The following is a 16,669-nucleotide window of genomic DNA, read 5'->3' on the forward strand; positions in this document are numbered from 1 at the left end:
AAAAATACAGACCACACGTGCAACAAAAAACCAAAAATACTCGTGTCGTAGAAGATTTGGAAAACAAACGACGCGAGGGCAAAATGGTCATCATGAAAAGGAAACCCTCTCACGTCGCAGAGAACACGAGCCCAACGAGAAAAATTGAAGAACCATCGCAAAAAAAAAGAATAGGTCGCGTTGAACACAGCAAAAAATGCATAGCACAAACCCAGGCACGATTTTTAGAAAGAAAAAATGCGCACTCAGAAATCTAACGCGATTAAATTTGTTGATCACGACCTAAAAAAAATCGAAAATACTGCAATTTCAGCTATAGAAAAACCCTCGAAATTCCAAGAAAAAATATACAAAACTTTTGAAAACTACGTTTCAGTATACCCACGAATTTTTTTTTGTTAAAAAATTCACCAAAAAATTCTAAATGGCTCTGATACATGAGATACAGACCACTCGGAAGTTTAAATTTTGTTTGTGTGGCTTTGGTATGCGATCCCACTCTGTCCACCTTATTGTGTGGATAGGCTGTAGTTATTATTTATAAGTAACTAATAGATCCATTTCATCAAAGTAAAAAATACATCCATTCCAAGCTTACTTTTAGAGTGGAGCTCCTATATATTCAACACATGCATTTTCAGTTTGGTTGTTCTAGATTAGGACCTGGAAGCAAAATTGGGGATGTAAACAAGTCCCTGCCAAACAGTAGATCTGACTGTAAAGGCTATGATTGGGTGTGCATCTCACAAGAGTATCCTATGCACCAGGTGGATAAATTACAAACCTTCAAGCTGGCAAGACCATTCTTGTGCATTGAAGGCATGTTGCAGGTTGAATTGTTAATTAGGGTTCAGAAATAGGAAACAAATAAATTGTATTATATGAATATTTGTGTTATGTGCATGTGAATGGAAAAACTCCATTAATTTGGAGAATCAAGTTCAACCAAGGCATTAGGATGGAAGATATTCTCTGTAGTTGCATTTTAAAGCAATATATTTGGTTGGTTAATTAAGCAACAAATTTGAACAAAAAAATTGAGTTGATATTTTGGCAGTCTAAAGTTTAAACATTGGGATAGTCATGGAAAATCTTCAATCACCATAAGAAGCATAGCTGTCTCTAGGCACATTAAACACATAAGACAAGCAACTAAAAGCCTTAACCAAGCTATAATGAATCTAAATAGAATCAAAGAGGATATGAATTTAGTTATAACTCTTCAATAGCCTAGTTTGAATTTATAGACGAAATCATGTTTCATGATTTGAAAATCTGAACTGTGATACCAGCGCATACTACATATGACATTTTGATGTGCTCTATTGCAAATTTTATTCAAGAGATTCATGAAGCCTGAAATTTTCACAACAAACAAAAGGAAGAGCTCTAGAGCCTTTTTTCTGAGTCATAAAAATTACTCTAAAGAACTTGAGTTGCATGTTTACCTTATAAACAGAGAAGACTGTAGAAAATAAGTGGAATGAATGCATTGTCTAATTGTGTTGTGTATGCCTCCAGTAAACCAGCAAAAATCACTGCAATAAGCAATGATAACCAATCCTGAAAAGGGGAATCAATACACAAATCTTAGTCAAACTCCCATGCAAAGTAGATAAATCACAAACATAGACAACATCAATAGCAACTGAATGCAGATATCATTTTTTTTAATATCACCTGAGATGAAGAAAAGCTTGTCCATGTTAGCCAAGGAATAAGCACCAAACATGCAAACAGAACAGACGTTATACCAGCTGCTGTTCCTTCTATTGTTTTCTCTGCAAAGCAATAAACACACAACAAAGCTTTAAGGTAATACATAGAATCTAATTGTTTGCCAGTAGAAATTAAATTTGTATGTATAAGCATGAAGCTTGAAATACACACAATAAATATTTAAGCTCATCAAGAATCTTGTTGGTTGAATCACATATCAAATTGATAGCAAAAATATTCACATACTTCCAGACTTGCTCCATCTCAAAACTCCATATTTATGCCCAACCATCGATGCCTATTAGAATACCAAAATCAATTATTAGATAGAATGAAAAACAGGCAAAGCAACACAATAGAGCTGAAGTATCTGTAAGAGCTATCCACATAAAATAATATAAAAAAGACCAAAAGGTTACTAAATATTATCCAAGCAGGAAAGAAATATGCAAAACAAGAACTTCTTTAGGAGGAAAGTATTGAATTGCTACTTCTCCAGCAGAGCGTCCCTGTCAAGGCAATACTATCTACAAGTTTCAGATGTTGCTTATGTTGTATTAGCAAGAAGCTACAGTGTTATATATCTTTTGCAATGTAAAACAGAGTTTTTTTCTGCAGTGCATTCCTGCAGAATACGTCACATGTTTTGTATGCCTCGCTGCCAGCGAGCGTCCATAGCCCCGGTGAGGTTATCTCTATAATCTCATGGAGATTTCTCTACTTCCGGCGATTTATTTTCTTTCTTATTGAGGGTACACCTGTAGAGATTTCCACACTCCCAAAGCCAAGTGTTCTGATTTTTTTTCTTTATTCTCATTTTTGATATTCCTTTCTTTTCACATATTTCCACACTTTGGCTCGTAAGCAATGAAGCTCACATGGGCTTGAGCATTATAGTGGCGCTGAAGTAAGACCTTTGATGATTTTATGTTTTTAGCCATTACTTCACCTAAGAGACCACAATGACTCAGAGAATTTTTTAGTGTTTAAAATATAATAATTGCAAGACTCAGTGTCAAGATACAATAGATGATTCCCTTTCTAGTCAAGTACTAATCTTAACCTTTAAGATACTTTAGAGACAATTAATTTAGAACTATCAGAGGAATATTTCGGACATAATATAGTAGTGTACACCAAAGTTTAGCGTGTAATCAACATTGCCTTTCTCACAAATGGGAATCCCTTTTATTCAAAACTAACCTAGAGCAAACAAAAGAAAGAGCAAATGAATCTAAGAAAGAAAACGAAAAAAAAACTAAACTAAAGCAAAAGCGAGCGAAATAAGCAAAACTACTCTAACTATGTACAATCCAGTCCTATCAAGGAATTCAGGGCAATGGGATGTCTTCTCCTGTCAAAGTCTTTAACTTAAAAGCATTTTCTCTGACTATCTCAGAAATCTAGTATGATCCTGTCCACAGGTTATCAAATTCATCATCATCTCCTCTTCTCTCGTGAGCTTTGTACCAAAAAAGGACTAAATCAGAGATCCTGAAGGACTTCACTGTAGCACGTCTGTCAAACCATCGTTTGACAACCCCTTGTAGTTTGGCAAAAATTTTGAGAGCTTGATCTCTTTGTTCTTCTAAAAGTAACACTTGTGACAAACGGATTTGAACCCTCACTTCTGGATCCAAGTATTCTTGCATGAATTTCAATGTCGAGATCCTCAGTTGAATAGGAAAGACCGGATCTTATCCTTAAACTAAGTGATATTGGGAGGTTCCCAGTGACTTCTTAGCTCTTGTTCTGTCTGCCCATAGTGCAAACCTAAGATGAGTATGCCAATCTCTTGGATTCTTTTCTAACAACTTCTTGATCACATTGAGTAGATTTTTATTTGTTGACTCTGCCAATCCATTACCCTGGGGGTAATAATTTGATGAAAGCTTCTAAGTGGTCCCATAGTCAAATGCCCAGTTGGAAAATTTAAAAGAAGTGAAAGCAGAACCATTATCACACACTAGAGCATTAGGACAACTGAACCTAGTGATAATGTGCTCCTCTAAGAACTTGATCACTGAATCTGTCGTGCAATTCTTTAATGCCTGGGCTTCGGACCATCGAGTGCAGTAGTCAGTTGAGGTCAAAATGTATTTATGTTGTACTGATGATGGTGGATTTATCATACCGATGAAATCAAGTCCCCATATTGCAAATGGCTTCACTTCCGTGATTGGTTGGAGTGGCATGGCAGGATTCTTTTCATGAATTGCAGTAACTTGGCAGGTGTGGCTAGTTTTAACATATTCATATGCATCTTTAAAAACCCCATGTCCTGTTCCAAATTTGGTAAGTTGTTGCTTGACTACCTCCATGTCCTGTTCCAAATTTGGTAAGTTGTTGCTTGACTACCCCCATGTCCTGTTCCAAATTTGGAGTGGAAATGTTCCATAATTCTTTTAGCTTCATCATTACCAACACACCTTAGGTAGATCCCTTCATGATTCTTTCTGTAGAGTACTGACCCTTGGAGCATATAATGTTGGCATTTGAACCTGAAGGCTCGCTTCTGTGTTGGGTTCATCTGTGTAGGATACTTGTGATTTATCAAATATGAGGTAATGTCATAATACCACTCCTCTGGGGAGGTGTCGATCAATACATATGTCTATTGTACTAGGCTTAGCCCTTCAATGGTCATAGTCTGAGTTAAAGCTTGCCCACGAACTAGCTTCATTGGCTGTAAAATTCCCTCCGAGTATTTAAAAAATATTTTAATTAATTTTTATTTTATTTTACTTATTTAAAAATATTTAAATTTTATAGTGTTTAAAACCACCTTTTCATTTTAACTAATAATAGTATTATTAAGTTACCCTTAAATTAGAAATTATCAGGCCCAGCTTAAATAAAATTATTAATTTAGTTTAATCAAAAAAAGGGGACATGACATTGCCAACGAATTCTCATTCCAATTGAGGTTGTGGAAAGGTCACTATATGCTACCCTTGAGTATGATTGATGTCATTGGTCGTTCATGAAAACTCCAATGCAGGCTAAGCAAGAGTTAGCTGACAAACAAAAGCAGAGATAGCTGACAACTGCAATAAAGTTGACTGGATTTGAAAAGCTAACCGATTAATAAGATGAAAAGCAGATAATAATTAAGGAAGAGCATTACAAAAATCTCTCAACAAATAACTCATACAAACAAACATTACATGAATAGAAATTGAAAAACTGAATTCTGGATATTTTACCTTACACCATGTAAATTCCCCATATTCAGACAGTATAACATACCATTGTATCTCCAATGCCTAAACTCAAAATTCCAGCAAAGGGAGCTAAAGGACGATCGTTGAAGTGAGCAGACATCCATATAGGAATTGCACAACCAAGAAGAAGAGAAAAATGGCTGTCATAGAAAAAAGCTTGGTGTTAGCTTAGCCAGCACCCTATAATGAAGAGACAAAACTTGCATCATGTCACAGTATCATGTCTCAAAATCATCAGCCATATATGCATGCTATATAAGAGTCACACCTTATAATAATGATTTCTGAATCCCGATGATCTGTAAAAGCATTCATGAATTGATTAACGAGATCTCCCAATGGTAAAATTTGCCATACCTGTCCACGGTGACAATGTCCCCATTAGTTGAATTAGGGAGATAAACTAGACAACTTAAGATCTTTTTTGCTAGATATGCACTTCCATGTCAAAACATGGTCATCAAAGAAGTAGAGGATATGATAACTCAGAAATAAAAGGTTTCTATCAAGAAGAAAATGACTACCAATACAAGATAATGTATAAATATATTTATTACAGCATAGTCAATTTTAAAAGTTTACATTGGGCTTTTGCTTATCATGTTAAACTAACCACAGAAAATTGAACATGCAATATTTTAGGAACTTCTTAAGCTAGACAAGTGTAGCAAGCATATTAAAAATGAAACAACACTCATCTTTCACATAAATGTGGAATTGGAAAATGAGGTTATGCAACACAGAACAAAATAGAATACCAAAGCACACATACAGTAACATTTAACTCACACAGTCCTCATCACATCATGTAAGAACACAAAAGAATAGATAAAATGGAATGTCTTATTAACTGAAATAATCATAATGTAAATGGTCTTGAATATGTAAGTTTGAATCTCATTAGATATGACAACATTTCCAGTTTCTGAAAGTCAATGGATCATTGGGTCAAGCTCATTCAAGTGTAATATTCTAAGCCCTTACCTGTGTCATGAAATCCATGCCTAGATGCCCAAGATGTCACCAAGGTATGTACTTGACAATTGAATACAATTAAAATATCCTATTGGTTGCTTGTGAAATATAATTATAAAACAAACTAAAACATTTCCATTCATCCAACATTTGGTGATACCCTAATTATCCATTTATAAGGACAGGCTTTTAATAGAGAGAAAAACAGACATACTCTAATCATTTCCAAGATCAAAAACATTGCCAAAGCTGCTCCAAATGCAAGTTTCAAGAAGTCTGCCTGCAGGAATCATAAAATTGTTCAGTAATATATATATATAGACACACACACACACACAAGTAACCAACACCTACAGGTACAAGAAACTTACTCTTTGAAGATTTTTAGTATAACATACTTCAAAACATTAAAATAAATGGAATGTAATTAACTCACATCAAAGAGAAGAGCTGGAACAAACATTATGACAGCCAGCAAATGGTAATATTTTCGAAGAAGTATCCGCTCAATCTTACTGTCCTTTGAAATATTGTAAAAGCGCAGAACAGACACACAAATAACAGCCAACCAGTATATGCAGACTGCTAACCTTTCCATTGGTTTCTCCAATATAAAATCAATAACCCTGCCAATGGCAGCAAAAGAATTCAAAAATATGATAACAATGCATCTTTCATATTAAGTACCTCCAAGTAAAGGAAGGCAAGGTCTCACATAACTTCAGCGTACTTGCACAATCTAATAGAGACATCTGATTTATCCCATGAAAATAGTATTGTTTGAGAACCAACAAATTCAATTCTCTCGAATTTGGTCAAAATATCCTAGCTTCATAATTTACTAGCATCTAAAGGATTTAAGCAAAAAAATTGGGCATAATATGTACTGCAATATGATCCATTCTAAGAGATTTTTGGAGCTTAATGACTTCCCATCAACCACCACAGAATTCAAACGTAGAATTCTATCAATATCTGAGAGACTAAGTGTTTTGAGATGGTGGAAGAGATATTTGCATGTCTTAATTTTTTACATTAGTTCTCGGGGATTGGAAATAATTTTGGCTAGTTTTTTATTTTGGAACAGTTCGATCATTTTGTCACTTACAATTTTGCTGCATGCCGCGTCCTTTCTATGTAGTCAATGACTAAGACAACAAAAATTCAGTGGATGAAATGACCTTTTGTACATATCACTTTTCAAGTATTAATAAAACTCCATGATTGGATCTCTTTACTTTGAGAATAATTAGTGGTTGGCCAATTGGTATGGTTCCATCAGATTCAGATATTGGATCATAGTGGGGGGGGGGGGAAGAATCCCAATGCCTTTTGTGCTTCTAAGCCTCTATAGCTTTCCCACTATATCAATCACCACCTTTCACAATTTCCTACAAGAAGAATGGCTAAATTGGAAGAGACATGTAACATGAGAAAACAAGTCAAAAGAAGACTTTGGTTGTTTCCAAGAGAGCAACTGGAAATAAGGAGACAAATTCAAGGAAATAGGAAAAATCCAGTGTCATATGACCTTTTGTCTTTAGATCCTGCAAGGAACAATCAAAAGATGTCACAAAGCAAGAATAGTAAACAAGCAAAAACAAAATGATTGCTAACTAAGGTTGTAAGCCAATTGATCAATGAAGAAGATAAAAAAGCAGTTTTGTGCCCTCATGCCAATAAGGACTAGAAAACTTACTCAGACAAATAAGAGTTAAACCCACCACTGTATCACAGACTACTAAGTTTATGGTTATCCCAAGGCTTTGAAAACAAAGATGCAAGCACCACTAAGAGCTTTCTCGAATGTGGAGAGGATGATGTGGCTAGTCTTGACAAGAGGATTTCAATAATCACATATTATCAATGACCTTACAGGTGCGAAAAATAACTGCAGCCTGTTGACTGAAGAGAGGGAAGATTGATTCAATTGATGTTTAGAATGAAACTAAGATTTATCAAAAGGATAAGAAAAAGTTCTAATAAAATAGTGGGTAATAAGATGACAGCTGTCGTCTGCTGAGAGGGAAAAACAAGTGTGCACATTTAGGAGTAAACAGCAATATTGAATCATACAGACATTGTAGAATATTCTTAATGATCCTGGTTAAGGGGAAAACACTGCAGAATGTCACTCAAGGAGAAAGATGGTTTATTCAGATGATTTTTTTCCAGAGATAACTCAAATACTCTAATAAAATATTGAGTAATAAGATGACAAGCACTAGTTTGCTGAGAGAGGGAAAACACGTGTGCTTATTAGTGCAAAAGGAGATGACCCATACAATCATTACAGAAAATGGTCAATTAGAGGGGACATATTTAATCCAAATATTACCTGCTATTTTATGAGTCCTTGAGCAACTTACATGTACTAACCAATGTAGGAATTGGAAGGACCTTCAGAGCACTCAAGAATAAATTTGGATATATGAGAGATGATACTCAGATTATATATAAGATTTACAATTTGCAACAAGAATGAGGAGAAACAATATGTTTAATCAACAGAAGATCAAAGTCATATGGAATTTGAAGGTTTGGCTAGGAGATGCTTTCAAAAAGAGATGATTTTTTAAGGCATCTTGCCAATGGCCTAACTCACTACTTATAAAGAAGCAGTCACAAAGCTGTTAAGAACATAACATAGCATAGCATCAAGAAATAAGCCCACTTAACCTGATGATGATGATGATGATGATGGTGATGATGAACTGCATTCATATGTGAAAATATGATAATGATAAACATGTTCAAGGAGGATGTCAATAATACACAAAAGCATGTATAATGCATGAAAGCAGCAGACAATGACATATAAAGAAAAATTGGTCAATGAATGTCCTAAGCAAATTGTAGCTACATGGATGTTTATTGAGGTGTGCACATTTAATAGAGACGCCTTAAAAAAAAAGCATCACTAAACTGTTGCATGCAGGATTCAGGAAAAAACATTACAATTAACAGTGGATTCTAGGATGCCAGATCCGGGTTTGGTTTTGCTGCAGGTTCCAATCAGCAGTCAACAAAGCATATGCACATCAATTGCTTTTGCAATTGTGTGATACACAGCATGTGGGTGTGGCTCTTAACGTTCCAGATCGCATGATTTGAAGTCCTCATGGAAATATCAGTTTAAGTGGGAGCATTTTGTTGTGTGTCCTGTGAGTGGTCAAAGAAGGAGTTTTGCACATGCTTAAAACAATAACGATTGTGTTATATGCATGCTCTCAAAACTACAGATAGACCCCAATGTTTTAAATTTTAAAGTTTATTGATAACATATTGAAGTGAGCATTCGGTTTATTAATTTTAAAGTTTTTGTATAAATTCATTGATACATGTATATATTATAAAAATTATATTTTAATATTGATATAATGGTCATCTTAGTCATTTAGTTAGTATTTAGAAACGTTAGTTTATGCCTTTTGTCTTTAGTTAGTTTTAGGAAGTTTCCTTTCTGTCTTTCATGTTTCTATTCTCAATCGTTTCCTTTATGGAAAGATCGTTTTGTAATTTTATATATAAGGAGTATTCCTCTCCTTAATTAATTACAACATCAAATTAGCATGTCATGGTATCAAAGTGGTAAAAGTCTTTTTGATGAATATAAAAAAAAATATTGTGGGTACTTGCGTGGAATTTATTTCTATATGTTTTTACAATTTTTTATGAAAATTTGTGTTGGTGTTGTTACTTGAAAAGTTTTTCAAAAGTTTTAACAATTTTTTAAATAAAATCATGGTTTTTTCCTGAATTCTTCGTGAGATTTTCAAAAGGGTTTTTGATCGATTTTTTTCTAGAAAAAGAATTGAGGGTTTTGTTGAAGATTTTCGAAGGCGTTTCTTAAAGGATTTTTCCAAGTAAAAAAGTGGGTGATTTGTTTGCAAGGGTTGCAGCTAGTATTCTTTCGATTGCAAAATTGTGGGGCTCACACTGGGACGTTTCTATCTATTCTGTGCAAGGGTTTTTCCCGTATTTTGCGAGGTTTATGTTTTATTCTGTGATAGGCTGCAACATATCTGCAAATCTTTGTGGGTTTTAGCTCACGACAGCCCCATTTTTTTCTAGTTTTTTCAATGCCAACGAGTGTAGGTTTGATTCTGCTCAGGATTTGAGTTTTCCGCACTGATTCTTTTGTTTTTTTCCGCATCAGATCGTGTTTTTCCCACACGGTATTTTATCACACCAGGGTTTGTTCCGTGCAACATGTTTGTGTTTTACCGCGCAATGAAGGGTTTTTTGGCCATCTTTCTGTTCATGGATTCTTTCTCTGTCAGAGGGTTTTTTTTTTTTTTCCACAAAAAATCATTAAGGGTGGTGTAGTTTTTTGGGTTTTCTAATTTTTTCTCCACAAAAAATCATGGAAAGGTTTTTCATGATATTTTCCATAAAAATTAGGGAGGGTTTTGGATGATTTTTTCCTAAAAAATCATGGTCATGGATTTTTATCGGTTTTTTTACAAAATGAAGGTTTTTGCCGATTTTTTCATAAAATCGTATGTGATTTCAACATCGCATCAAGGTTTTGATGATTTTTTCCACAAAAACGTGGTTTCTTACAACTTGTTATGGTCACATCTAGGGTTTCTAGAGAGAATGGTGTTCTTCTATAAAAGATTTTGACAATTTTTTTTACAAAGTTGTGGGTGTTCCTTCTTTTGACGATTTTTGGAAAAATCATGTTCTTTTAGACCTGTGAAGTTTTTGAGCAACTAATCTCAATTTCCGTATCTCTAAATAGAAAGAGGGATAGCTTTGTTTCCCAACATTATGTTGGATGGATTGTGGTAAACTTGGTCATATCCAGAAATTCTGTAGAACCAGGAAGGGTCTCAGCAGCAGGCTCATGTCGCAAAGCATAATAAGGAGAAGGGGGCAGCCTTCTATGCATTTGTAGGCCAAATGACCTACAGATTATGTCACATCTTCTATAGGGCAGTTAGTAGGATGGCCATTAAGGGAGGGTATTAAAATAATATTGTAATATTGATATAATGGTCATCTTAGTCATTTAGTTAGTATTTACAAACTTTCGTTTATGCCTTTTGTCTTTCGTTACTTTTAGGAAGTTTCCTTTCTACCTTTCATGATTCTATTCTCGATCCTTTCCGTTATAGAAAGATTGTCTTGTAATTTTCTATATAAGGAGTATTCCTCTCCTTAATTAATTACAACATCAAATTATCATTTCAAATATATGTACATGTATACAATGTACATACATATACCATATCATATCATATCATATATATATATATATATATATATATATATGAAGCATGTTTTTTTTACAAAGCCAAACCCAAAAAAAATTTAGCCACACTGGTGAACCAGATCACCGAACCCGAACCCGAACCCAAACCAGCAACTTCAATAAAAACCAGACATGATCTTATTAAGATGAACCCAAATATGAGATCTGGGGACTAATTCACCTGTGAGTTCAGTATCAGCACTTTAAATCTGTGGAATGATGCTAAAAAATGCAGGAAGAGGATTATAAATTTCCTTGAATATGAGAATTACAAGATATATATTGTTGATGCCATGATTATTGTGGTTCTGTTTGGTGTGTGATGAAGACAATAATCAAGCAATGTAAGGTGTAAGTATGCCATGAGCGGACAAATTCTGCTGAGGATATCTAGATCAGAAGTATTAACAATCTCCAGTCTAAGACCCCAACATGTTCATGATAGATCAAAGGTCATTGTCTATGGTTGGAAAGATATCATTACCAGGCAGCAGATTTGTCAAAGTCCTAGACCTAGTTTATATTTTTGAAATTCAAAATTTTGAATTTATTGCTATTAATATAACAAGGCCCTGTAAAAACTATTGAAAGCGAAACATAAAATATTTGGTGAATGCCTGTTTATCAATGTAAATAACAGCTTATATTGTTTGGTTGATGTACAGGAGTTCTTTCCTTTTTTCACAGTGCATATTGTATAGTGGATGGTGAAGATAAAGGGACCATGTTTGTATTTTGCAGGTGCTTGTTTCTCTATTTGCGGAGCACAAAGAGAAGATGAGTTACAATTCCCTTGTTCCAGGGCCTGGGATGGTTCCCACTGTATAGACACACCTAGCAAGCTAAATGTGCCATGGCAAGAGCATAAACATGAATGACAGAGGCTGAAAATTATATCAGAGTGTAACATACCGGGGAAAGACAAAAAACAAACAAGTTAGACACTTCAATAAGAATTGTAATGCAGGATTTCACCATGCAATAGTCATGTACATGATCTGCGAGGTTGGATTTATTGAATACCTCAGCCATCCACCTATCTACTAGCCTAAACTGTGTGTTCATTATCCTGTGTTGTGTCTACAAAGATTGTTAGCATACAGTATATTACATAAGCAAGGTGAAGGAGCAATTAAATAATTGATTACAAGACAACCTCCAATGCTAATGAACATTGGCCTTCACTGATGAGATTCTTTGTGTCCCAATTATCCAAGAATGGCACTTCAATTGCCTGCCTGGAACTGAGTATGTCAGGACAGCCGCCACCATCTGTTTGTGGTATGATAGAAGAGGAGTTAGACTACAGTGTTACCACCACATGTTTTGCAAGTGATGATAAGGTTGATTAGAAAACCTCAAAAGCCACATGTAAGCTTTGACAAACATATGCACTCCTAAGTTGATCCAAAACCTCCTGAATAAATCAACCCTCTGTGAAAATCAATGGACCCATCCCAAGGCCACACAATCAACGGGATAGGAACACACAATGGGTTAAATTGTTTTTTGTCCTAATCCTTTGCTATCGTACCCATTGTGTGTTCCTGTCCCGTTGATTTATTTTTGGTTATTTGTGGACATTAATATATTTTATTTCTACAGTGTTGGTTGAGCATAACAAAGGTGGACAGTAGTGTTGTGGGAGTTCTGTGTTCAAAACAAGGTGCAGACCAAGGTAAGCTGGAGGATTGAGCTCAAAAGTGTAACTCCTACTTACTTGGTGGTGATGTACAGCCCATACAAAAGTAGACAAAAGATATGACAAGGTCAGTTTCCTTTTTACAAATGTAGCCAAACCCAATCAAAACCCTAAAATGTGTGAAGAAAGTGGTGTTTGTCATGACACTTGTACTTAGTTTCTACATACTAAAGGATGGATTGCACTTTTTTCTGTATGTGTTGAATCTAACCTAACGTAATGCATTGAATGTTGACAAATATTAGAAAATATGTGTCACCCTTTGGTCACAACAACCCTAATTTCATTTCAATGATTTTAAAATTGAACAGGAAGGTTAATGTCTCTGTGTCTAGCTATTCCAAAACATAGGTCCAAAAAATTGTGAACTGTTTCATTTCATTACAAAGTGAACCATTTAGACAATAAAAAGTTCATTGTCAAGGGTACACCGACCCCACAAGAAAGGAACTCCAGTCCCTGATTGAGAGGATTGATGTTTGCAGATTCACAAGAAGAAGAACTCCACAGGTAATCAGATAACTAGCAATAACTTCTCAATAAACAATATAACTCCCAAGTAAACAAGTTAATAAAAAACTGATACCCAATTACATACAGTTCAACAAATGCATGTTCATTCTCTCAAAATGCTTACTTCTCTGGAAAACTTTGAAATCTTAAAACCAGTAATGAGTTTTAGCTTACCACAACAAAGGGTGTGTTTCAAAATCTTTGATATAATATAACCACTGCGGTGTAAGCCCAATCAATGTTATCCCAAGAGCCACATAGAACATAATGGAAGTTTGAAATTTTTCTGAAGTTCTTTCATCATTTCTTGAAGCTAGAGCCTTGATTAGTTTTATGCAACAGATCCAAATATGGAGGAAAGAGTTGTAGGTCACTGACATCAGTAGAAGACTACCAAGAAATGCCTGCATATAGAAGAAACCTTGAAATTCATTCGCTGGCTTTAATAAGAAAATGAGTGACAAATTAAAAAATTAATAATTAAACCCAGATTCTTCCAGTTATTTAAAGAGTTATGGATGAAAACCTGTACGATCATACCAATCTCATCTCCTTTTACATTAAGTCCTCCAACAAATTGATTTGATAATGGAGCATACATCTTAACCTGTAAAAGGAATAGACTGCTTTCTTTTAGTCATTTTCAGAGTTTAGACTCCAACAAATATGCCATTGAGGAATACAACAAGCATCATATTACTGAAACACAAACCTTAGATAGGATACAAGCTAACACATCAGACAAATAAAGAACTAGCCCACTAGTAACCAGCAGGGTTTCACCTGGAAACAATGAGAATTCCATTTCACAATTGCATTTGATATATGAGTTTTAAAGCAAAAAATATATAAACTAAAAATGAGAATCATGATAGTCCTTTTATGCAGATCAAAGCCTCAGCATACATCTGACCTCCAAAAACCGAGATAAACATTAAAATTCATAAAAGTTAGCCACATTACAAACCTATGGAAGAACAGGAAGGGAATTTATGAATTATGTACTGCAGTACGATTCCAGACATCAATGCATGTAGCAGGAGCCATACCATTCCCATGGATATGAAAAGCCCTGAAAGGCAAATCTCATCCAGACCTCATTGTTAATTTATTGGCCCGACCAAAAGTATCAGGTCATCAAATTAAAAATAACATTTTCAAATTTGATTTCCCATGTATTATAAACTTAAAAAACACGGACAATTGAGTGAAGTCTTCAATGTGAAGAACAAGTAAACATTTAATATTTTTTCCCTAGCCAACGAGAGTTTACCAAGCTACTAACCTGATTCTGTGTTTCCCATCAATGAAAAGGAACATTGTATACCAAAAGCAACCATAAAAGCTATGCCAATAGCAGAAACTTGCATCCTCTTGGCTGAAGAATGGTGATTTCCTCCTTCCCTGGAATACCATAGAACAAACACAAGGAAAGAAAGCACACCCAAGCTGCATGCACAGGAAGCCCAAAAACACAGCCTCAAAGTTTCCAGTGCTGTCATAAACCAGAAAATTGTCAGTACTGCAAAATATAATTATGCAGTTAGATACTAACATCTTAGCTAGCATATCTCAGACTGTCCACTACAATAAAATTGGTCCCTTTTTAATTTTGATCAGATAAATCTCATAATTATCTTTAAGAACAATAAGCATATCCAGAGAATGCTTTTTGATAAAAAGATTAGATCCCTTTTTTAACTTTGACTAGTTAAAGCTCAGAGATTATCTTCGAGAAGAGCAAAAAGCATGCCCAGGAGGAAAAGCTGGAATGCAATAAACAATTATTTTCTGCAATGCAAAAAAGAGGTACTTGAAAAATAAAACCTAATAATTATTTCAGTGCTCTCGTTTTTGTGTGAATCTGCAGTATATAATTACGGTAGAATGCACTCATGTTTCACAATGAACATCTGAATAACTTCAAAGAAAGTGCACACAAAAAAGAAAGCAAATAGTGCATGCTATATGTGATTACTGATCATTATTCCCAAAATCCAGTAAAAGGAGAAATTGAAAATGAGAATGACAAACCATTTTAATGCTCTTCTTTGTCTAGATTTACAGTACATGAACAGAAGATGTTCTGAAGCTTCAGAAAAAATTCCACGTGAAAAATTGCTGTTGACCATCTATTTTAGAAATATTTCTGCTATCTCATTTCTTAGCACTGTCATCATCAGGACTACAATTAAGATTTCCTTTTAATAAACATGATTGAAGCCAAGAAGCCTTGGAAGTTTTATATGAAACAAAGTATAAATGTTGTTTCCATAAAAAAGCTAAGAACTTGTACAATCATTAAGAAATTGAGAGTACTAAAAAAGAGGATTACTGACATAAAAACATTCAAGTACGGAACAGGCATGATCTTAAAAATATATATATTAAAAAACATCCATAATATTTCATTTTTATTTCCATAATTTATCAAAGCCAAAGTCCAAGTGGAATTCAGTGTCATATCCCCCTTGTTCAAGAATATGCCTTATATTATGGGGCTAAAGCAAATAGCATAAGAGGCTTCCGAAACAATTTTAAATAATTTTGCCAAAAGGATGTATCTAAACATTAATCTATCTAGGTCAATGATCACTATTAATAACCAGTTTGTAGTTAATTTATTTTTCACGGATACTTAAGTATTCTTTGGCCCCAAAATGTTGCGAATGATAACTCAAAATAATTTTAAATTTAGCAAAGTTGGCAATATTCTTTTCTCCTGTGAAAACCTATTATGCAGTCATCCAAAATTAAGAATTTCCCAGCAAGTTTTTAGAGTTTTTTTCTGAGGGATATTCATTCAAAACTTAATCAAAAGATAAGTGTAAGAACCCTGCTGGTTCTAACTCTTCTACTGATGCAAATGCTCTCTTGTTTTTGTAATTTCAAAGGTTTTGAAGAATTTTAAGCAAAAAATAACAAGTGTGCCAGGCAAGAAATGCACATAAAACTGAATTGATAAGAAGTATAGAGCAACTGCAACTATATTAAGTATCAGGTAACTACTACAATTGAAACTAATACATAAAACATACCCAGAGGTTCTCAGATTATTAAAATAAGAAAATTTTGGAACTTGCCAGCCAAGACTGGGAAATTGACCAAAATAGGTGTACAAGTCCAGAATACAATTTCTCCAAGCCAGAAATGAGATGAAACCACCTGAATATGCTGGGCATTGGGAATGGTGCAACCAGATTACAAAATAGGAAGGCGTTTCAACCTCCCAAACAAAACATCCCTTTTCTGGACCCCATGTGCCAAGCAAGAATT

At 34.6% G+C, this 16,669-nt stretch overlaps 1 protein-coding gene across 2 annotated transcripts in view; it reads right to left on the reverse strand.

Moving 5' to 3' along the window:
• Positions 1-16,669, reverse strand: part of LOC131077488 (dolichol kinase EVAN) — a 65,396-nt gene that overhangs the window by 25,707 nt on the left and 23,020 nt on the right. For both annotated transcript variants that reach the window (XR_009113590.2, XM_058014984.2), the window contains exons 3-14: positions 14,679-14,888; positions 14,361-14,465; positions 14,106-14,176; positions 13,920-14,000; positions 13,568-13,797; positions 6,355-6,544; positions 6,133-6,198; positions 5,212-5,300; positions 4,969-5,083; positions 1,966-2,017; positions 1,681-1,781; positions 1,449-1,563 (exon numbers count right to left, since the gene is read on the reverse strand). Coding sequence is in view for 1 of the 2 variants with exons in the window: in XM_058014984.2 (XP_057870967.1) it covers positions 1,450-1,563; positions 1,681-1,781; positions 1,966-2,017; positions 4,969-5,083; positions 5,212-5,300; positions 6,133-6,198; positions 6,355-6,544; positions 13,568-13,797; positions 13,920-14,000; positions 14,106-14,176; positions 14,361-14,465; positions 14,679-14,888 (1,424 nt within the window). In the remaining variant the exon portion in view is untranslated. The remainder of the gene's footprint in view (positions 1-1,448; positions 1,564-1,680; positions 1,782-1,965; positions 2,018-4,968; positions 5,084-5,211; positions 5,301-6,132; positions 6,199-6,354; positions 6,545-13,567; positions 13,798-13,919; positions 14,001-14,105; positions 14,177-14,360; positions 14,466-14,678; positions 14,889-16,669) is intronic.

The sequence above is a fragment of the Cryptomeria japonica genome, chromosome 10, assembly GCF_030272615.1.
Source record: "Cryptomeria japonica chromosome 10, Sugi_1.0, whole genome shotgun sequence".
NCBI lineage: Eukaryota > Viridiplantae > Streptophyta > Pinopsida > Cupressales > Cupressaceae > Cryptomeria > Cryptomeria japonica.